Raw genomic sequence first — 23,901 nt, 5'->3', positions numbered from 1 at the left:
GGACAAATCAACATTCATACCAGACCAGCAACGGAATTACAGCGTGATCCCTTTACTGAAGAACTATACTGCTGGTACTGTAACCCAAACTACCTTTTAAACATGAAAACAGTTTCAATCTTTTAAAGTTATACCACTAATCTAATTACATTGTCAACCCGCGACTCCTTAATATTTTCCCCGGCTGTGTTTTTAAATAGCCCAATTACGCGGGAAAACCGCGGACCCGGCAACACTGCCTGACCGCTCCTGTGCTCCGGTGAAATCGCCCAGCTGAAAACGCGACTCTTTTAAATATGTCCTCTTGTGCTGTGCTTGATGCATGCGACTATAAACACATACCGCTATACGGACAGAACATACAAACGCTGTTCACCAAAACAAATGAAAAGACAACGGACACCAGCAACACACTTCAGTACAGATATCAAGGTTTATTTCAGAATGACTTTACAGTAATGTCTTAAATGGAGTGAGTTCATTTCCACATGATTTTATATCATTTCTTTTTTTCTCTCTCTCTCTAATTGTATAGTGGCTTACTCTGGTATTGCCTGCTGTGTGCTGGGCAGAGCCTCGCTGTGCTGTGCTGGACCACACTGTAAATCAAGCTCGCAGCAGGCAATGCCAGTGTAAGACACTCGATTAAATCTTTACATCTTTATAGAGCCACCATGTTGAGTAGATGCTGTAGTTCTGCACAAGGTTTTATATTAGTGTTATACAGAGCGGTCCCACCAGCAGTGCCCAGTGTACAGCAGGCAATGCCAGTGTAAGATGCTAGATTACTTTATATAGACATGTTAGGTGGCTGCTGTAATTCTACCAGGTTTTTGGTAGTGTTTTATATAGTTTATCCCCAGTGTTCCCCTGCCCCTCACTTCTGCACCCCCTTCCACCCCCTCACTTCTGCACCCCCCTCCACCCTCCTGTCCCTCACTTCAGCTTCCTGCTCGCTCCCCCACCCCATCATTTCTGCTCCCTCCTCCACACGATCACCATGCCCTTGGCATCGCTGGATGCCAGCAGGCTCTCGTCGCAGTTGAAGCTCACGTCCAGCACTGGCGCGCTGTGACCTTGCAGCTTGTTCACGATGGCTTTGGTGTTCCTCTCCACATCCAAGAAGTACACACACATGTCCTCACTGCCCGTCACTGCGAGGTAGAGGGAGAGAGTATGAGAGGGGAGAGATGGAGAATGCAGTGCCCAGTGTGTGTTTTCCTCAGTGTGTGTTTCTCTCTCAGCATGTGTATGCTGTGTTTTTCTCTGTGTGTATGTGTTTGTGTGTTTCTGTCTCAGCGTGTCAGTGCTGCACTGTCTCTGGTCTCTTACCCACGCAGGCTCCCTGTCTGAAGGACATGAGGGGGCAGAAGATGCTGTGCAGGGGCTGAGAGCTGTGCTGGATCAGGTAGCTCTGCTTCAACTGCAGTGTGCCCTCGTTATCAACCACTCTGAAACAACACAACACAAAATAACATCTGCACAACCAACCGGCAACGGCAACCACTCTGTCAACACAGCGGAGTCTCACCTGTACAGCAGCAGCTTGTTCACGCAGGCGTTGACAAGCAGGGAGGGGTCTCTGGCCTCTCTGCTGATCCAGGACCGGGCCGAGATGCTCGTCACAGGGCTGCCCTCGTTCACCACCAATCGCTTGGCTTTTGTCAGCTTCCCTGAGAGAGGAGTGAGACACAGACAGCATGAAACAGAAAGCCAGAGACACACCCCACAAAGCAGTCTCCAAGCAGACTCCCTCAGGAATGAGCAGATGTCGAATTGAGAAAAAGAGACACACACACACACACAGACTCACAGACTCACCAGTAGCCATGTCGAAGAGGAAGGAGTAGATGCTGCCCCGGTCATCTCCGGCCCACAGGATCTTTCCTGGGGAGTCAAAGGAGAGCGACAGCACGCGACCCGTCAGCTTACTGGAGCCGCCCTTCACCTTCTTACCAGTTGAGATGTTCACCACGTGGAGGTTGTGCTTACTGTTACCAACCTGAGAGAGGGGGACAGAGGGAGAGGGAGAGATGGTCACGAGCCTTGACACAGAACGACTGGGGTTGAGACACTGAATATCTAGCGGTCCCTGAATAGCGAACCGTCTGCTCTTTTAAATACACGCAAAATATTTCAATTCCGAATCCATCCCCCGGACGCAGTGGCACCTTGAATATTACCAATTTACTCCCAGTGCTGAACGACTGCATGGATTTCAAATCCTTGTTTAGGACTTTCTTAAAAAAAGAAGGGGCAGCGATGATGTCGCTTTTACTACGAAGAGGTCAGAGAATGGATTTCAAAGCCTTGGGGAAACACTCGTGACGCAGCGACAGCCAGGTTGCTGATGGACTGGGAGAGGACAGAGAGTGGGTTACAGGAGGTGTGTGTCTGGTCCTCACTCACCACAGTCAGGTTGTTGTTGATGGGCTGGAAGGTGCAGCACAGCAGCTCCGAGCCATCGGGATCTTCCACCTCTCGGATGCATCTTCCGTCCCCGGTGTTCCAGATCCGCAGGGTCCCATCCAGCGAGGTGGACACGATGACATCGTTGCTGAGCGACCAGGCGAAGTCGGTGACCGGGCCAGAGTGACCCGACAAGACGAGGCGCACAGCCGGGGGCGAGGAGGAGAGGGAGAGCACAGACAGGGTGCCGTCCAGAGAGCAACACGCCAAGAGCAGCCTGTCATCGTTGGCAAAGTGGAGCCGTGGAACTGGAGAGAGAGAAAGAGAAAGAGAGAGAGAGAGAGAGACAGGTGTGAGAGATGGCAGAAAGGCGAGAGAGAGGAGCGAGGGGGATGACGGGAGAGAGAGGGGAGAGGCAGTGGTGAGAGATGGTAGAGATGGGGTAGAAGCTGGAGGTCGCCCTACCTGCTGACTCCACGTGCTGATCGAAGACGTGGTACATGCCTGCGAAGGCGTAATTCTCACTCAGAGTCGTGTCTCCGGCCATCGCGCGGCTCGCCTCGGCCACCGAGGTGGGAACCAAACTGCCCGGGGGTCTGCAAAGAGCGTGACGCGCAATCAGCCCCCACAGCACAAACACCCAGACCCCCGCAACACACAGGAAATCTCTAGCCCGTGTCTCTCTCTCTCTCTCTCTGTACCTGCTCTCCTCGTATGCCGCTCTGTTGATCTGGGCCTGTAGCTGGTAGGACCCCCGACTGACGGAGCGCCTGTGACCTCGGGCCCCCTGAGAGCGGGGGTCATCCTCAAAATCCTGAGGGGCACAGAGAGCATGAGAATACAGAGACGCACACTCTCACCCACAGCACTATAATACAGGAGTCACACACTCTCACACACAAACACACAGCACTATAATACAGGAGACACACATACTGCACTATAACACAGACACACTCTCACACACAGTACTACAATACAGGAGACACAGTCCCCTCCCTCACCTCCATGCGGTCCAGCGTGTTCCTGGAGCTGCGCACACTGTTGGAGTAGGCTGCTCTGAAGCTGCTCTGCTCGGACAGCGGGCCGTACCTCAGCGCTAGCAGCTGGCTGCGGATTCTCATTGCACCACAGTTGTCACCGAGCCTTCGGGTGGACCGCTCTCCCGCGCAGTCGACTGCGCCGTCGCGGCAGCCTCCGGCATGGTACTGAGTCCTGAACTGACTGGGCCGCTGGGGTGCGGTAAGCGTTGTACATGCTGGGGGGGAGGGGGAGGGGGGGGGGGGGGGTGGAGAACAGATTATTAATCCTGTTTGGGCCTCACGTTGATCATGCCTGCACGCCGGTAATGTTATTTTTTCAGGGGCTCATAGCGCCAGTCTCTTACCTCGCATCCACTGCCAACACTTGCTGCCAAACTGCGGCCATCACAGACCCCCTCAGGACGTTAGGGTGCCAGCCTAAAACACAAAACAGACGACACCCGCAGTTAGAGCGGGCACCTTCATGCCAAACACAGAGCAAACTGATACCATGCCCGGTTTACCCCATTAAGTGCCATTTGTCCTCATTTGAGGATAGGCTACTGTAGCTCCCTGAATCCTCTCCTGACGACAGGTCCTCTCCGGACCAGAGCTTTCTCCCGGAACAGTAGGTACCCGACCACTATCTGATTTCTCTTTCTAACTAGGTGCTACATTGTTGTGTCTGACGGTAATGCTGAAGCTATGTGTGAATAACTTTCAGATATTAGAATCAAAAAATGGAAACTTACTAACATAGCAATGTGTACGTACAGACATCAAATGAGCTTCCTTGCACCTGTTCTATAGTGAATATTTCATTTCTGGATGTCAACTGTGGGGACAAATCCCGTCTCATACACCCTTGTCCTTTGAATTTATCTTGCAATTTTTTTAATCTTCTCTCATGTGAATGGATTATCAGCGTGGGTGATGATAAATAAATGATGAATGAATAAATTAAAGAATGAACCAATCAATTGATGAATGAATGAATGAATGAACATAACCGTTTCTAAAAGCGTCTCTCTTCAGCTCTGTCTTGGGGTTTGGCAGCTCAAAGAAAGTTTTTGACCTGGTAAAAAAAAAAATTAAAAAATAAACAAACAAACAAACAAATAAATAAATAATAGTTATTAGTGTCTTGTTTTCAGAAAGAAAGAAGTGGAAGGATAATGTGTACGGAAAACCTCATCCCAGTTTCTCATCCTTTCAATAACCTGTGCTGAGGAATGTCATTACCAAGTTTCCTCACAATCCAATAAGCGTTTCTCAAGACCTGTATAAAACGTGCGCATCACACACACTTTCATCTGAACACCTCAATTACATGATCACATCGTACCTTATCGCAATACAGCCCTCATTCATCTGAGCAGCCCAATCGCATGATCACATTGTACCTTATCCTAATACAGCTGTGGAAACTTAATAAGACCCCTATCACACGACTGTTATTAACAATAAATGTAACAAAGCAAAAACGTCAATTTATAGAACAATGTATTTTTGTCTGATACCAACACACTTTGTAGGCTGTAGAATATTTCGTTGCAATTTTGTTTAAATCAGAGCCATAATTTAAGTAATATATTTTTCCAAAGACTGATTTTCAATGACGTGAGCATGTCATTGACTGTATAAATATATATATATATATATATATATATATATATATATATATATATATATATTTTTTTTATCTTTCATTGATTTATTCATTATTAGGGGAGACCATGTCTTGTTCATACAAGAGACATTCTGACACAGTGTTGATGAAGACTTATTTAAATACTGATGACTGTAGTGCACAATTGCAATGGGAATGTCAGATGATATGATAATATGCATATCACTGTGTGCATTTACATAGTATTACAGTTATCCATATCGCACTGTATGACATTTCCCCAGTAATAATGAATCTCGGTAACTGAAGCTATGAGGAACATTTCTATGTGACTGGGTTCGGAAAATAATGGATTATTCAAATCAACTTGTAGGAGCTCCCCAGGAGCAGATCAAATGTATTTATTTGAAAAATAAACAAACAAACAAAAAACACTAATATTACGCCTTGATTTGATTAATATTACAGACATTTAACAGATGAACAAACAAGTAAATGACACAAATGAATTGGGGGAAAATATTAAAACACAAACAAAATTTACTGTCGCGTACAATAATGCTGACGTTTCTTACAGCTCTGTCTTTCTGTCCGTTGCACCTCGCAGCTGATTGGATGAACGACACGCACTGTGAGGCTCTCGCCGATTGCTTCACTACAACTAAGGGTGAGATCGGAGATCATTCTGCGCATATTCTGTGCAGAATCGCACCGCTTTAGCGAATGGGTGCGTTTACGCAGATCATTCTTACAAGATCACTGGCTAAAGCGCTCCGATTCTGCACAGAATATGCGCAGCATGATCTCCGTGAACGCACGCACCCTAAAGCTCTTGCATCCTTAGAACGTGAAGGGCGGGTCTACGAACAGCTGATTGGACAAAAAGCAACAAAAAAAAAAAAAAAAAAAAAAAAAACCCCGCCCTGTCACGCAGACCGAGCCTTGATTGGGTGACATTTTTTTTTCCAGCCAATAATACTCCCTCCTGACAACAGTTGCTGCCGCAGTCACAGGAAGTAAATGTCCCAAAATACGTAAGGAGGCTCTGTTTGAAATGATAATTATTATTTTTTGTTAAATAAAGTCTTTTTGCCAGCCCTTTGCCAAGATTAATACTTTCCCCTATGTTAACTGCAACACGAAAGCGTAACTTATTTTTAGACGACTATGACGGTTTGCATAAATAATTAAATTATACACAACGCCACCTGCCGTACTTGAGAAGGAAAGACGATGGTCGAGTAGCCTAGATACAGCAATCCACTGAAACAACATAACTCTCATATATATCTATATATATATATATATATATATATAGATATAGATATATATATAATGTGCCTTATATATATATATATATTAAACATTTTTTATTGATAATCGTGGCAATTGCAATTTGCTACAGCAGAATTGTACTGCATGCCGACATAAGAATCTGCCACTAAAATAAAAAATAAACCGAAACTGTGTAGATTAAACCGTACCCTTCCTCGCTCTACACCAGGCTTAAACGACAATACTTGCAAGCAAACAGCTATCAGTGGCAACTACCTCGATTCAGACTCGTACTCATATATTTTCAACACAAGACAACCATAGTATCTTTCTGGTCTCGATCAATGCGTATATACATATTTAAAAAAAAAAAAAAAAAAAAACGCAGTCAGGAACCTCCTTACCATGTCTCTTTGCACCGTCTCTGCCGCTCTCCTACTGTTTAACAAAACGTGTATTTGGTAATATTGTTATTGCACTAAGTGTTACACAAACAATGACACGAACATCACTGTTATAGATCTGTGTATAGATTACCCTGCTCCCCTCCTCCAGCTGCTCAAAACCAGCACTTCCAGATCTGGAGACGACAGCGGGCAGGAGAGTACCGTATAGTCACAAAAGCAAGCGCATACATATACCTGGCTATACACGGATCATTGTGGTAGAACATAAAGCCATTAGTAACAGTATCCGACTATAATACACGCCTTGATAGTCCTATAGCCAGCGTACATCGATATTTCTAGTATAACCCCCACCGCTACATAAAGCTGTGCATGTAACTGTGTTTTTACGGTAAGGGATTTTTTTTGCAGTTCGCCATCTTGTAGGCATGTTCTCTCTTCCAAAGCGCAGGAGAGTACACGTACCGGCCACTGGTTCTGTGGGGCGCCTAATTTTGTGTTAGGTTACGTCTTTTGTGGTCTACTAAATACGTCAAATGCCCTTTGCCGTTTATTTATTTATTTATTTTTACAAAAACAACACATACACAGAAAAGCATGAGACAAAAGTACATCTTAGCTATAATAATATAAACATGAAATATGTGCATCATATGTCCTTGCAAAGACATTTTATTTTACCAAGCAGAAATAAACGACTTAGAAATTTGGAGGTTATTGAAAACAATACTGTACACTGCTCTGGCCAAAGGTTTTGCATCAGCTAGAAATTTAGGATTGCGACATCATTTCAAAAAAAAAAAAAAAAAAAAAAACACAAAAACATCATTTAGATCTTTTATTAACATCATGTATTCACCTTTAATGCAGCAAAATTGGTTCTTTCTATAGGGTAATGAAAAGCTTTTGGCCAGAACTGTACACAAATATTGCAAGCAATCAAATGACCTAAACAGTAAAGTTCTGCACAACTCTCCCCAGCGCTCCTCACCCCTCCATGCCCTTCTCCTTCCCCCTGGCGTGTGAGCACTGGTGTCGATACAGATTCTCCACCCGTTTGAACCTGGCCCCACACTCCTGGCACCCATAGGGGCTCTCCTCAGAGTGAACCCGCTGGTGTTTGATCAGGCTCCCGGACAGCTTGAAAACCTTCCCGCAGACCTCGCACCGAAACGGGGCAGAGTCGAAATGCCTTGCCCTCTGGTGGTTCCTCAGGGTCCCCAGCTGGCTGAAGCTGCTCCCGCACTGGAGGCACCAGTAAGGCAGCTCCCCGGTGTGGACCCTCCAGTGGGCTTTGAGGTTCTCCAGCCAGCTGAAGCGCCGGCCGCACTCCGAGCAGGGGTATCTCGCCTCTCTGGCGTGGGTCCTGCGGTGCTTGGCTAGGTTCCCTGAGTTGCAGAAGGTTCTGTCGCAGTCGTGGCAGGGGAACAGGAGCACCCCCTCGTGGATCCGGAGGTGCTGCTTCAGGTTGTCCGGCCAGACGAAACTCTTGTCACATTCGGGGCAGCGGTACAGCATCTTGGGGCAATGCACGCGCTGGTGTTTCTTTAGAGTCACGGGGCGGGCAAAGGTTTTTCCGCAGTGGGTGAAGCTGTACAAGGCTCGAGGTTTGACCGCTGGAGCCGATGTTGTTGAGTTGCTGCCAACGGTCACATTTGGGTCAACTGTGGTGTGTTTATCGTTAGTGCCCACTGCAGCGCTACTTGTGGCGTCAGCATCACAGCTGCTAGTCCCAGTGTTTGGTAATATTACCGCCTTCCTGCTTTTTAGCTGAGGTTGTTCTTGCCCTGGGGACGTAGTTGGGGTGTGCTCCTGTAGGTGATGTTGTTGTGGGTCTGGGTTGTGCCATCGCTTGTCTTTCTTTTTACAGTCTGAATCATTTCCTGGAGCTTTTTCGAGGGAAAGAAAGGTTTGTTTTGTTTTTTGTTTTTTGTAAACTGTGCAGGTTAGCAGTAGGCCCCCACCGGCACTGCAGCAGAATAAAGAGGGGTGGATCGCCTGGCCTTCAGAGGAGACACACAGGAGAATGGTAAATATTCAAAAGCACAACCCCGTATTTAACTAAATACAAAAATGATTGTCTGAATCATTGCTGGGGCCCACTGCTGTACGGCATATAAAACTGCTCAGGATTTTCAGGATAACTCTCAATAGACTCAAGTAGACAAACACTTCAGCTCGAGCCTGCAGTGACACTGAGCCGGGTCTGTAACATTTTACCTTCTGAGGAATCAAAGAGGCTACCAAAGCGTGGGCTGCACTGGCGACCTGACCTTGAGAGGGTGAAGGGCAGCTTGCATCTTACACAGCGTAATCCTGTACCCCTCAATCCAACAGTCTTTATTATATATATAAAAGCTTGATTAAGCAGAACAGCTAGTCTAGATGTGATGTCACTTCCATCTGCTACACGCCCCCTGGTCGACCCTCAAGGATGGATTATTCTCCTTCATTGCCTGCCTTACAGATGCCTCATTAAGCAGACTGCAGCCAGTTCAAAAATCCTGCAGCCAAAATACTCACACACAGCTGTCACTTTTTTTTTTGGAATGGCCTTTCACTAGCGGGCCGTTCAGAGTTCTTTCTATGTTTTACATTTCTGTAGTGTCCTGAGATGCTTGCAGATGAGAGGCCGCTATATAGATGAAACTGGTGTGGTGTGGTATGTTTTTACTGCATGGGACCTCGTTTCTAACCCAGGGAGGCTAAAACATATTACTAATACAGGAGATCTGTCAGTAAACCACTTCCTTACAAGAATCCCCTCAAACTCTTGTGCTAATGCTGAGGGAACACAGAGCCACTTTGCGGCTTGGAACTTGGTTTCAGGAGACAAGGTTTCAGGCCACTGCGCGGCACACCAGGAGAGACTTGGGGTCTGATACAGCAACCTGGAAAGCCAATGTTTTATATATCATAGTTAATCTAATAAACAACATCAAATCTATTCGTTTTAGGAATATCTGGGATATAAAGAAGACTCATATTGCTCAGCAGTTTCACCCATTCCAGGATTTACTCCAGCTTGATTAGCCACTCTGTGTACAAGCTCAGGTGTGTCTTATTAAACTCATAGTAAAACCATGAATGGATCACATTGCTAAGCAGTGGGAGCCTTATTTCCATTCCTGGATTTTGTCATATTTCACTCTGGTCAAGTTACTGATTTATTATTATTATTATTATTATTATTATTATTATTATTATTATTATGTATTTATTTTGCCAACTATAAATTAGTAGCGACTGCAGTATTTTGGGCTTTCTTACTACTGGCAGTACAATTTGAACTGATCACCAAGCCGATGTCATACAGCAGATGACGACGAAGCGTAAAATACTTCTTTCTCGCTGTGGTGCCAATCCTTAATCAAAAACTTGAACACAAAAGCGATTTTGTCCGACGCGTATATTACTTACCTTACCTCAATGTCGTGCTACAATGATTAATCTGCACAATTAACTTCAGAGGCAGTTGTTTATATATATAATATATATTATATATAATATATATATATATATATATATATATCTATTTATATATATATATATATATTATAAATTTAGCTGCGATGTTGTCCGTCTAATATAACTACAGCCAGTGCCTGTGTTTTTCTATTCTATATCTTAATGAAATAATAATAATAATAATAATAATAATAATAATAATAATAATAATAATAATAAAAACCTGACTCGTACCGCTACACTGCAAGGGGGGGAAAGATAACTTCCTCCTTCCATAGTCGCGTTGGCTAGGCAACTAGCGCTATTTTGGCTCTTCCATAGAGTTAAAACCGTATAATAAATGCTTGTAACTGGAGCCAAAATGGTGGACAAGGACTACAGTTTCTTCAACTGTGCATTCCGCTATCGCCACGCCCTCGTCAGAATCTGACAAATGATAGTCCAATCATCGACAGCTGATAGATGATCCAGCCAACCAGCTGGCCATCTGTTGCTCAATGCAGCCAATCACGCGTGAGAATTTTTGCCCTGGCAAGAAATATTCCCCACCCCCTAACACGTACACTCACGTTAGTCGGCAGACATTTATAATTCTCATTAGCGGTGCATTATTTATTACTTAAAATTAGCTACAGAAACAAAATATATTACGTATATTTTCTGTAAATGTTTGTTATAAGTATACTAAGGTGAAAACTGTTTACAATACCCGTGTCATTAATAATCTCTAAAACAGGACCCGATGTTTGGAAATAAATTATATATTTCTGTTTAAAAAAATAAATCATTAATAATATTCAGTCAAAACGGAATTTATCAATAGAATGCAAGGAGGCACGGCTCTCGTAAATGTCTAAAACACAAAACCGTCTTTATTTCAATATACAGCATTTGGCAACATTTTGAGTGGCATAAATAAGCATTTCATTCATTTGCTATTAAACTCTTTTCTGAAGTCAATATGTACGCCATGCATGCGTGTGTCTATTATCAGACTACCATGGGAGCTGATATTTCATAGGTATGTTGAGTGTGTATTTGGAGATTGCTTCCTGCTTTCCTGCTTCAATTAAAATAATAATAATAATAATAAAACGCTTTGGTATGTACCGTTGCCCGTATTATTCTATAAGCTATCCACATTACCTAACGAATGAACATTTAAACCACACGACTGCCCCATTCATAGCCACGTCTTCAAATTGTGATGATCGTGTGAACAGGGTATTATTAGTAGCTTTATATACCAGTCTCCCATAACAATAACTTATGCTAAATAATGTTAACCTGCAACTGTTCTCACAATATAGTAAGCAGCTTTCCAGATCTATAGAGAGAATGTAAATACTCCTTGCAATTTGATTAGTGGTTATGCAACAGTGAAATCGCGTTGCCCTCCCAGAGATTAGGTCACTAATCTTTTGCTTCTGTTCTCTCTTGCTCTCCATGCTCCTTAAGCCTGATATCTGTTATTAGCTGCTGCTACTATTTCACCTATTGTTACTGTCATGTATTCTGCACTTTCCACTGTATATCATGTATTATGCATTTCTCTGTATTTGAAGTATTATGGATCTTCTTGTATTTACTGCATCTTGTAAAGCATTTTGTGATGGTGTTCCACTATGAAAGGCGCTATATAAAATAGATAGATTGATTGATTCACTAATTACTGCTTCATTTTCAACTAGTGGCTGTTGTGTCTAATGATTATGATTAAGATGTAAAAGTGTGATTATTGGAATCAATAAAGGAAACTTGTTAAATTCAGCTTAAATCTGTGTTGTGGGTGTGCCTTCCCACAGGAACACATACCTGGTTTAGTTTCCTTACACATGCTTTTATATTCAAAGCCATTCAATACAGCAACTTACTTAAAGGGTAGTCTTCTAATTGGATGGGGGGAAAAAATACTTGAGTGATATTACTTAGAGTGTGATAAGAACCAAAGTCTTGTTATTACTGACCCATTATATTCTACCCAGGACTTTTCAATGCCGTGACAGCAAGCACAGGGTGAAAAGCAGCCATCTAGACCACAGTTACTTCATTTGTGCTGCTATAGTTAATCTGTGCTTTAACCAAAACTGTCTCCAACCGCACGTCAGGGGACCCTGATGAATTTCCGGGGCTCCTACCCTCTTGTACCACTTCACAAGGGCTCCTGGGAGCCCTTGAAGCCAGTTGGGGGTAGGGAGAGAAGTCGAACTTGTCCAGGGGGGCGTGCTCAATGCGACAGAGGCTGTCCTCGCTGTCGCTGTGGTAACCAGTGTTAGTGGCCCCAGCCCAGGGCTCCTCTGAGATCTCCAGGCCCCTCCCGCCTGGTTCCACCTCCTCTTCTGTTTGGACGCCCGCATCCTTCTGCAGCCCAGTTGGCTGTTCCCCTCTTTCTGGGTCGGGCTCGATCTTACGAAAGCACTGTCGAGCGAAGAGGCCAATGCAGAACATCTCCACGGTTACCGAGTAGTGATAGATCACTGTGCACAGAACAGAAAACGGGGTTAGAAAATGAACACAGTAATACCAACAGAAAACATAGGGTTATACAATGCAGCCTGTCTAATCCATTCCTATAAACTATAAACTATATATATATATATATATATATATATATATATATATATATATATATATATATAATATATATATATATATATATATAGTTGTATATTTTTATATATATATATATATATATATATATATATATATATATATAATAAAACAAAAAAAGAAAAGGATATTTTAGGTACTTAAAAAGGTAGAATACATGATTACACATCAATATATACATACATTGTGATCGCATGAGTCTGGAGAATGGCGGCGTGCAGGGAACCACTTTAAAAGCTCCTATCGTCTCTAGTATTCCGCTTTGCAGCCCGCACAAGAACAAGATCAACACGATGCAGACAAACTTCCCTCGAAGACCATAGCCACTGAGCGCACGGCGGGTAGCCTTGTAGAACAGCAGGTACCCATAGAAGGAGAGCAGCGTCGACACCCCGATTAGAGCATTCACATAGACGTTGGGGTTCTTGTAGCCGACCTGAGGAGAGAGAGATAGAGAGATACGTCTTACTGATCCTCTGCAATATACCTGGAAAAATACGACATATATTTTACACGACATAAAATTATTACTATTATATATATATATATATATATAAATATATATATATATTTTTTTTTTTTTTTTTTTAAAGTGGAAATATTAAAAGAAACTTAATAAATTCAATTGCAAACGTTTCCAATAGAAGTCTTTCTCAGCGCCACCAACAGAAACACTAAAAGACACTTGTAGGTGATGTCTTAAACCCACTATACGCGCTATTTGTAGAGCGGTATCGGGTATGGCGCTATGCTTTAGTGCGAGAGCTCCCTGCGCCTGTGTGTGGATTGCCTCGGCCTGTGTGATGCGCCTGCTTGCGGGAACCGAGATCGCGACAAACTGGGCGCTTTAAGTAAGTGAGCGGCTCAGAGTGAGAGCGCTCAGAAAGCACGCTGAGCTCATTTAATTGACTTGACGCTCCGCTGTGCGAGAGCGCTGAGCCACATTTAAAACTGGAGAATAATAATTATTTGCTTGTTTGTGTTTCTGGGGTGTCGGTAGATGAAATGGCCCTGTGTGAAGTTACTGTCCCCTGCTGTACTTCACTGAGTTCGGCGCTCTGTTTGGACTGAACCTCATATCTGTGTTTAATACCGACATTAGAAGCCTAATACTACATTAATAACTGTAAAACAGCTCTACATGTTTTAACAATGAAAGTAAATGATACAAATTCGAAAACAACAATGTTTGCCATGCCTTGCCTTATTTAGCCAAATAGTACATAGCTTCTTAAGTTAAGTTCATCGCTCTTGACAAACGTATTTGTCAATGCTGTCTGTCATCTCCACTTGTTTCCTGCAGGGGGCGCATTCCGTTCGCTCCCTCTGATCACGGATGGGAAATGCTCAGGAGCGCTCTGAGCGGCTCATCTGGAGCAGAACTGACCTTAAGATGATAAATAACCTTTCTTTACACCTTATATGCAAATAAGTCTATTTTACTTTCGATAGTGTTGTATTCAACGTTATTCTTTTATATTATATATATATGCTATATATATGGAAAAATTATAAAATTATTTTTATTTGTGTTTTTTAAAATGAACATATTTTTTATTTGTATTTTTTAAAATGAACATATTATGCACCATATATATTATATATATATATCTATATATACATATATATATATACCTATATATATATTCTCCTATGGATATATAAAGGACCAATTTCATAGTAGTTTCAAATAGTCCTCTTATCAAGATATTTTCAGAACTATATATTTTACCTACAGTCTACTCATTATATAAATAACCCTAACATATATTTATATTAATATATTTTAAATGCATAGTTTCGACGTATGGGGTAATACCAAGTTTTACCGAATTAAGAGGTTTTCCAGATAAATGTAAGCGACGCCGCTATATCCCCTGGGCGGGTACTCGAATGCACTCACGTCTCCATAGTCGTACTGCTCATCCGTCCACAGAACCAGGATTACAAAGAACAGGACCGTTCGGACCACGGAGAGCTGAAAAACAGCGGCCGTCATCCACCGAACACTGGTCCTGCGGGACAGAGAGAAAGCCATTCTAAAAACCACCAGCAGGGGCCGCCAGTGAGAACACCTCAAGAGCTACCACACATGAAAGTGAACATATATAATTCGGACGTTCCAAATATGCCTTTATATTTGAAATTAAACGGAGATTCATTTAGAATATATTAATAAATATTTTTAAGGCACCCCCAGAATGGTATCCCGTCAATTTGTCACGCACTTTTCATCAACAGCGACAATTCATCACGGACAATAACTCACCGAATAGGGGCAGGGTTAGGGTTAGAGTTACAAGCGCTGCACCGGTAATTTTCACTGTAGCGTTTTAAACAGCTGTGATATGATAATGTACCCTCCGTGATGAATCGTCGCTGGTGATGAATTGTTGGTGATAAATTGTCATAGACCCCATCAGAAATATCACACGCTTGACTATATTCATCAAGCGTTTGTCGCAAAGTGGCTTTATTTTTTTCTGAAGGCTACAAAATGTATCAAGAACGATTTGCTGATGAACAGCATCTATTAAAATAAACCCCATGCATTGTATTTTATTTCATTTAGAAAAAAACCGTCGGAAACAGCGGAAATGATTGTAGGCATATGTAGCGGAATACATTGCGGCAGGAGGAGAGTAACAGCCGCTCTGACGGTGTGGATTTACCGGTTGATGGCTATGAGGGGCAGGCAGCAACAGCAGCAGCAGGGAAATGGATTTGGAGAGACTTGCTCTCCTTTTAACTTCTGCAGCATCCGCACTTTCCCGCCGAAGAAATCTGTGACGAGCCCCAAGAACTTCCACAGTGTGATGGAGTGGTAGCTAGAGAGAGAGAGAGAGAGAGAGAGAGAGAGAGAGAGAGAGAGAGAGAGAGAGAGAGAGAATAATCGATAATCATAACGCTATTGATCATTTGCTTTGTAGATCATGTAGGCTTTATTTAAATAATTAACTTAAATATTCAATTGCTTTACCAGGCACAGAGAGAACCACTTATCTATTGATTAAAGTAAATCACTGTTGATCGAAAATGCTTATGGTAATATTCTGTTTACCACGTTAGTTGTGTAAATGACTGCATATTTAATAATTTCGTTGCTTGGACAAATTCTTAGGAGTATATTCATCCGTGTGTATCAGCCTCGAAAAATGAAGTGTATTTGATTATAATGTGAGCGGTACAGAGCTTTACGTTAATGTGTAAACTTGATGCGTTTTCAGAGGCTTTATCGGAGAAAGGTCATGCATTATTGAGAAGCAGTTGTTCAATACTTGGAAGCCCGATTAAGAGTAATAACAAATTGGCCTGTACCCCCCACTGTTTAATGGAGATCCCACCGAGATATTATCAATCAAATCTCTCTTTGTACCCACCGCAGCTTTACCTGCATTATTTATTGCACGGGTAATGACAGATTGTTGGAGCAGGTCACCATGGGTCACAAATCAGTGGTACCCCTTTAGTACATTCTAATAATAACGTCAGATCACTCACAGAGAGGCGATGAAGTTGCAAAGTGAAGTGGACCGGGGAACAAACATTCCAATGAGAGAACTCAGACCAAACACCTGAAACATAAATAGGAGTTAATAGAGATTCCAGGGCAAAAACCTGCCTGCTAGACGTGTTCTGAGTTGAACGGTAACTATGTGAATGCTGAGACGGAGAGCCACAGCACGCTGCCCTAGTCCAGCCTCCAACATGCCGATTGCACGAAGGCGCTGCTCTCTTGACAGACGTGGCATGTTGTTTTTTTGTTCTGTGATTTTCTTTATTGCTTTTATTCAAGCTTGCAATTCAATAGCTGAAATCACTCCGTATCCAGCGCCCAATCAACCGTCTCACTAATTAGGTGATTAAGTGCGTGTGCTTCAGTCAGTCACTCAAGAGTGTCCTGGTCAAGGATGAATGATTGATTAAAAAGAAACTAAAAACATTGTGTCAATATCCATCATTTATATACCTGTTTTATTTTTTCAAAAATACATGTGTTATAATAGTGATGAGCTTCTTTTGATGCTCAGTATACTTAGAATAATATTTAAAATGTTGGGTTTTTTGGGGTTTTTCTTTTTTGCATTTTTGGTTTAAGTGTTACTGTGGGAAGTAGGGAGTAGGGCAAGGGAAAGGGCAAATGGACAAGAGCAGGGAATCTGGAGTTTGGTATAGAAGGTCCCTGGACGGGGATAGGGTACAGTTTGGGGAATACATTGGCTGGGATAGAGTAGGGAGAAGGGGGTAGGGTGTAATGGATAGGCTGTAAAGAGTAGGGAGTAGGTTGGGTTAGGGTGTAGTGAGAAGGGTGTAGGGTAGTTTGTAGCGTATATGGAGTAAAGACTAGGGTGCAGGGAATAGGGCACAGGAGCCACAGGGAGCACTGACCGGGTAGATGCCCAGGATCCACAGATACAGTCTGCGCCGCTTGGAGGAGTGGCTGTTCCTGAAGAAGAATCCCATCTCCTCGAGGAACACGGCGAGCAGGATGAGAATGAGAGCCACAGGAATCAGAAAGAGCCACAGCTGCTGCTTGATTGCTACAATACAACCACAACTCAATACAATACAACTCAATATAATACAGTACAACTCAATATAATACAGTACAACTCAATATAATACAACACAACTCAACTCAATATAATACAGTACAACTCAATATAATACAACTCAACTCAATATAATACAGTACAACTCAATATAATACAACTCAACTCAATATAATACAGTACAATTCAATACAATACAACTCAGTATAACACAATGCAACTCAGCTCAATATAATACAGTACAACTCAATATAATACAACTCAACTCAATATAATACAATACAACTCAACTCAATATAATACAATATGACTCAACTCAATATACTACAATACAACTCAACTCAATATAATACAGTACAACTCAATACAACTCAATATAACACAATGCAACTCAGCTCAATATAACACAATACAACTCAATATAATACAATACAACTCAACTCAATATAATACAATATAACTCAATACAACTCAACTCAACTCAATATAACACAATACAACTCAATACTATACAATTCAATGCAATACACAGTATATAACAACAGAACAGACGTTATCTTTTTATAGTAAATGGATTTTACACTATTACATACATACATAAAGGCAAAGTTACATTGAATGGTTTTGATACCATTAAGGATGCTATCTATGTCATAAAAACAGAATGACATAGAGGTCAGAATATATTATTGCACGGCCTCTCCCACTTTGGGAACCCCAATATTCCAATTCCCTTCTAGTCCAGAGTTCACGTACCTTGAAAGAACTCAGAAGACAGAGGAATCTCGGCTCCTTTAAGGGAACAGTTGTCTTTCCTCATCATCTCAGGCTCGTGTACTTAACCCTGCGTGTGCTGGATCCGCCTATAGCCACCTCCTTCCACACAGACAAAAAGCACAATGACTTCGCTGATCTCCGACATTTACTCATGTACTTGCTGTCACCAGTTCCCGGAAGGTATAGTAAAAGGGCTTTGATATATGAAAACTCACCTCTTTCTTTTAATCAATACATTAAGAGGGTTGCATACCTGTGTCTAATTGAGTGATTTGTCTCAGAGAGAGAGAGAGAGACTTTCTTTCCCTAGCACAATGGCAGTTCCTCTATTCTGTCTGTAGGATGTTACCTCCTCCAGCTCTTCTATAAATGATTCACTTTGTCTCCAGGTAAAATACAGGTAACAAGGGCTAAGTCCAGTCTCTCAGCACCACTCTTAAAGGGACAGATTTTATTACTGAGGGAACACGAAGCCACTTTGTTGCTTGGAACTTGGTTTCAGGAGACTAGGTTTCAGGCCTTGAAAAAGTGGCTGAAACCTAGTCTCCTGAAATTAAGTTTCAAGCCACAAAGTGGCTTCATGTTCTCTCAGTTTAAGGCACACCCAGGGAGACTGGATGTTTGATACAGCAACGTTGCCTCAAACTAGGTCTCCTGGAACCAGTTTCAAGTCCTGAAAAAATATGTAAAAGAAGACATTAAATTAAAGTTTACAAAACCTTAAATGGTTTGGTAATCCTAACCATAACCCTAGCACCAACCCAAGACACTAATTCAGATTTAGCACAGAGAGCAGACAAATAAATTAAGTAGAACAGAAGGTAGCAAGTATTTTTTTACAGGTATAGATACATGGGATAGCCTATCAGGGGAATTATCAAAAACACTGCATTTAAAAAACAATTAGATTCTGTCCTATTAAATTAGACTAAGCTAGTCTGGAAACATTATGTGATGGAACAGACGGACCTTGATAGGTCAAACATCCTCTTCTCGCCCCCAAACATATCTGACCTAGGATCTGCTGATCCAATTATGATGAAACTTCAAAATGGTATATTTTCTTAATACATTTTATTTAGACAAAATGCTTATTATGTGGATAGGAGAGTCCTCAGATACATAAATACACAGCTAGATAGATATGCAGATTTCAGAATTTTGAATACTCACTCAAAACTGTATGAATATATTGACCATGTCACTGTTTACTTTGTATTTAAATGTTAGTTTGAAATGTAAAATTAATAATATGAATAAGAATAAATAGATAAATAAATAGATTGTGTACCTGTGTATATTCAGAAAGTGGTACCTCGTCAGAATGTGGTAGCGTATCCATTTAACATCAGAAAATGGTATGCTGTCAATGCTGTGATTGGCTACTGCCCAAATCACTACGAACAAGACAAATTGTAGTTCATCCGCAAAATCGTATATGTTTATAATTTTAGATAAACTAATTTGTTGCTAATCAGTTAAGTCACATACATTTGCTGAATTGTGAAAAAATATATATCTTAAAAATAACTTTAATGGCCAAACTCATGGTCCCCCGTTCAGATGGGCATTTCCTTGTTTTTAAATACTAGAGTTTTTAGTGGTTAGGTTACATTTGTAATAGAACATGTCCCTGCATGACTGCTAAAAACAGCAAGCTGTGAGCTTTTGTTATTATTATTTGATTATTTTTTTCACAGTGGCAGTGTGAGGCGTTGCATTTGCTTCATTGAGGGCGGACAAAGGCGGGATTATCCGGGGCTCAGTGTAGACCAAGGCCTGCTGTTGTCATGCCGCCACGGCCCAGCTGACTTCGCTCTTTGCTCACAATCGTGGTATTGTACGCTGCTCTCTTCCAGAAGGGGGCCCACTCCTCTCCGCATTCAACAACCCCAAGCATAAATTCGGGGTGCTGCCTGCTGTCAGTACTGCATTTCCCTAAAAAAAAAAAAAAAAAAAAGAAAAGGACTTTGGAGCACTGCCAACCAAGATGCCAGGAGCGAAAGGTACAAGGGAGGCTGAGAGGGAAACAGGGCAGTGAGAGAGAAGCATCATTCAGAATCATTATCATCATCATCATATTATTATTATTATTATTATTATTATTATTATTATTATTATTATTATTATTATTATTATACTGCCCATTGTTTAGAAGATAGCAGATTGTTGTTGCATTTTCAAATTACATAACTGCAGCTTGCGTTCGGATGTTTTCAAAGAAAAAAATCATTTGAACTGAATGTAATAATAGAAGCTCACAATGATAAAAAAAAAAAAAAGTGTTCTCTTTTTCTTAGGTAACAAATTGGATAAGAAGCCATCCACCAAGGTAAGCCTAGAGCATCCCGGGGTTATAAAGAATATCAGGGTCAATTTGAGTTCAAAACCTCATCTCCTGCCTCCCAGTCCCTCAGCCCCACCCACAAAGCTACACAGACAGTTACTAAAGTTTCTATACTTTCTGTATTTACTGCCTGATCACTTTATTAGGACCTGTACCTAATATTAGGTTGGATCACCATTTTCCCTGATCACAGCCTGGACACACTGCCTTTCCAAGCCTCTCTGTGCTTTACTATGCTTTCATTGTGCTTTATTGCACTTTGCTATGCTTTTCCTATGGAAACTTTTAAAAGAGTTAGTTTATCATGTTTTTTTTTTTTAAATATGCTTTGTTATACCTCTGGGCTTTGCAATGTTTCCCTATGCTTTACCATGCCTCTCTGTGCTTTACAATGCTTCCCTATGCTTTACCATACCTCTCTGTGCTTTATAATGCTTCCCTATGCTTTACCATACCTCTCTGTGCTTTACAATGCTTCCTTATGCTATAACACACCTCTTTGTGCTTTATAATGCTTCCCTATGCTTTACCATGCCTCTCTGTGCTTTACAATGCTTCCTTATGCTATACCACACCTCTCTGCGCTTTATAATGCTTCCCTATGCTTTACCATGCCTCTCTGTGCTTTACAATGTTTCCCTATGCTTTACCACACCTCTCTGTGCTTTACAATGCTTGCCTACGCTTTATCATGCTTTCACTGTGCTTTATTACACTTTGCTATGCTTTTACAATGGGAAACTTTCATGAGGGTAAGCTGAGCGTTTTCCCTGTGGGACATTCTTTGTTGTTTCATGTTTTCTGATGCTGTTGTGTCTTGGGCTGATGCTTAATTATTATTATTAGTTTGTTTTGCATCAACAGCCAAGTCCCAAGGAACAGCCAAAAAAGGAAGATCAAAAAGGAGATGATAAAAAGCAAGGAGGTAAATACCAGGACGGCACAGACAGCAGGAAAAACGGTAAACAAAAAAGAAACAAAGAAACACTAGCAACATTATCACTGCAGCCCCTTTAAAGGCAAGCTAACCCATATTTTTTGGACCACAGTAATATACAGGGTGATTAGAAAGTAAGCTTACATCGTCAGTGATATGGTGTGTTGCTGTGGTAAAAAGTTTTCAACCACCCTATAGAACGAACTAATTTCGCTTCATAAAGTCAAATGAAACCTGTTAAATAAAGTTATGTTGACATATTCAATTACACACCACTTTGTATATTTAACAAAAAACTGACAGCAGTTTAACAATGATTTACTAGTAGTAATTTGTTAGCTGAGTCCTTTTAAATGGGAAACGACCTGGAGTGGCAAATCGTTGTTCAAATAATCCTCCTTTTTCACTGATTCTCTGTTGTTATTCACTTAAACTGAGGGAACATGCAGCCATTTTGCGGCATGCAACTTGGTTTCAGGAGACTTGGTTCCACTGCATGGCACACTTTGAGGTTTGAGATAGGAAATTTGCCTCAAACTAGGTCTCCATGTTTCAAGCCATTGCTCCTGAAAAAGTCTTTTCAGAGCTTTACAGAGCACAGTTCCTAAAAGTCAACAGTGTTTGTTTCCCCCTCGTAGCAGGACATCAGAAGTTACAGAAGCAATAATTTCCAAGCCTTCCTCAAGGTGGCCTTAGAGACGTTGCTGGGGTCTTGTCGACGGAAACGCCCTGACTGTCAAAGACCAACACCCGCCTGAGCCTGTCAAGGATCGTCTTTTCCCCACTGTCACACCTGTCAATAAACTTGCTTTCACAATTAAAATAAATAAATAAATAAATACTGTGTTTGTCTTTGAGGAAAACTTTGAATTTTAACAAATGGAAAATTTGACACGCCAATCATAAAAACGTTGACTCTAAATACCAAATGGAGGGTAAGGCCTATAGACTAGAACAGGCCCAAGAGAAAGACATTGATGCTGGCAATAAACTGAACGCTGTCAGCAACCATAGAGTGCGGGTAAGTAATAAAAAGGCAAAGATAATGGCTAAGTACTTTATATAGTGTGTGGACACAGCAACGATCCGTGTCGCTGCCTTCTCAAGTTTCACAGACTTTTAAGACAATGATGACGTCTATTCGGAGTTCCCCCTGTCCCCAATCCCCTGTGTGCGCCGCGAGGCTGCGTTCTGCAGCGCTACCCCTGGCAGCTAAGCGGAAGTGACGCGTCTGTTTAAAACTCATATTTGGAATGAGAAGTCTTTTTTTTACTAGAAAACCTGTCAGAAACGTAAAATGTTTGTTTTAACCGGAAATATCTTATACTGCACGCAAAATACTTTTTTTTTTTTTTTCCCGGAAAGCTTATCTCGGTCTGTAGCATAGGCTTTTTTGTGTTGTGTTTTGCATTGGTGAAGTTCACTGTATAGTTGCATATTGATACCCCGGTGAAGTTAGGTTGATATTCTGTATTGGATATTGGATATTCGCGCAAAACACTAATATTCCACACAGTGAAAGATGTTATGCTACGGTGTAATTTAAGCCATGTCTCGTTGATTTGCGAGTTGGCAATCTCTAGTTCTGAATACGGAAAATAAGCGTACATATTCACTATGCATTATACAGTATTACGTCATTTAATGGTTCATAGATCCTACATAAAAACTCGCAATACAATGCCATTTCACTTCATGAAAGATGGCATCAACAAACATGCAATTTCTATAAAAATTCTCTACATTTTAGAAAACCTTTTGTTTGTTTAGTTAAAGGAAAACCATCACGTTTCAATGCAAAACCCGGCTCTTCATCTTCATCTTCTTCTTCTTCTTCTCCTTCTTCTTGTACACACACACACGCACACACACGCATAACATTGGGTCAAATATTAGTGTTTTGTGTGAATATCGAATATCAGCCTAACTTCACCGGGTTCATATTGATGTAGACGTTTTGGCAATAGCGGTCTTTATGGTTTGCTAAATGATTAAATGCTTTAATTTCGTGACTCGCTTTTTCCAAACGAGTACAAACGAGACCAAGATGAGTCGGTAACGATTAAAAACACCGAGCTCTGAAATCAATGTTCTTTTCGGTAAGGGAATGATTAGTCTATAATTGATAATCGACACTGTGAAACCAGAATATATACCTGCATATTTATTTACCCCCTTGATTAACGTGTTAGAGTTCAGTCCTAGCATATGCATATAGAAATTGCGTTCTTGCGCATAATATATTGCATTTATGGTTTATTAAGAGGAAAATATGGTCATTTTAAATCTGTAACAGCGGACTTATATAGTATAATAAAATGGAAACTGTAACATACATTTACACAATTGAACTAAACGATGCATTCTTCCATCAAACCCATATATTGCACCATTTTATATTTCATCGTAATGTATATGATATGACAATAAAGCTGTCTTGGCATTTAAAATAAAGAAATAAATAAT

The 23,901-nt window shown here is 41.4% G+C and overlaps 3 protein-coding genes and 2 long non-coding RNA genes across 5 annotated transcripts; 1 reads left to right on the top strand and 4 right to left on the bottom strand.

Annotated features, from left to right (window-relative positions):
* Window positions 1-414: 414 nt before the first annotated feature.
* Window positions 415-3,218, bottom strand: wdr13 (WD repeat domain 13). The gene is given in 8 exon segments (XM_041274520.1): window positions 415-1,154; window positions 1,333-1,451; window positions 1,532-1,673; window positions 1,822-2,002; window positions 2,410-2,717; window positions 2,875-3,005; window positions 3,111-3,177; window positions 3,180-3,218. Coding segments are annotated over 8 exon segments (1,167 nt in total). The 5' UTR covers window positions 3,214-3,218; the 3' UTR covers window positions 415-969.
* Window positions 3,219-3,789: 571 nt separating this feature from the next.
* On the bottom strand, window positions 3,790-7,139 carry LOC121329139. The gene is made up of 3 exons (XR_005951741.1): window positions 6,741-7,139; window positions 4,442-4,506; window positions 3,790-3,869 (listed from the first exon to the last, which is right to left on the bottom strand). It is a non-coding gene; the product is annotated as an uncharacterized LOC121329139 (long non-coding RNA).
* A 591-nt stretch (window positions 7,140-7,730) lies between these two features.
* On the bottom strand, window positions 7,731-9,043 carry LOC121328983 (gastrula zinc finger protein XlCGF49.1-like). Its single transcript, XM_041274143.1, has 2 exons — window positions 8,988-9,043; window positions 7,731-8,382 (listed from the first exon to the last, which is right to left on the bottom strand). The coding sequence occupies exons 1-2, from the start codon at window positions 9,041-9,043 to the stop codon at window positions 7,731-7,733; spliced, it is 708 nt and encodes a 235-aa protein (XP_041130077.1).
* A 2,784-nt stretch (window positions 9,044-11,827) lies between these two features.
* On the bottom strand, window positions 11,828-18,448 carry si:dkey-16n15.6 (organic solute transporter subunit alpha). Its single transcript, XM_041274956.1, has 7 exons — window positions 18,131-18,448; window positions 17,211-17,362; window positions 16,323-16,396; window positions 15,494-15,649; window positions 14,725-14,836; window positions 13,005-13,257; window positions 11,828-12,688 (listed from the first exon to the last, which is right to left on the bottom strand). Exons 1-7 carry the CDS (start codon window positions 18,195-18,197, stop codon window positions 12,243-12,245), a joined length of 1,260 nt encoding a protein of 419 aa, XP_041130890.1. The 5' UTR covers window positions 18,198-18,448; the 3' UTR covers window positions 11,828-12,242.
* Window positions 18,449-19,899: 1,451 nt separating this feature from the next.
* LOC121328349 lies at window positions 19,900-22,264 on the top strand. Its single transcript, XR_005951671.1, has 4 exons — window positions 19,900-20,157; window positions 20,452-20,483; window positions 21,363-21,459; window positions 22,074-22,264. It is a non-coding gene; the product is annotated as an uncharacterized LOC121328349 (long non-coding RNA).
* The last annotated feature ends 1,637 nt before the right edge of the window (window positions 22,265-23,901 follow it).

This window comes from Polyodon spathula, chromosome 16 (assembly GCF_017654505.1).
Source record: "Polyodon spathula isolate WHYD16114869_AA chromosome 16, ASM1765450v1, whole genome shotgun sequence".
NCBI classification, from domain to species: Eukaryota; Metazoa; Chordata; class Actinopteri; order Acipenseriformes; family Polyodontidae; genus Polyodon; species Polyodon spathula.
The sequence above is the reverse complement of the archived record's forward strand: the minus strand, read 5'-3'. Positions and strand labels throughout refer to the sequence as shown.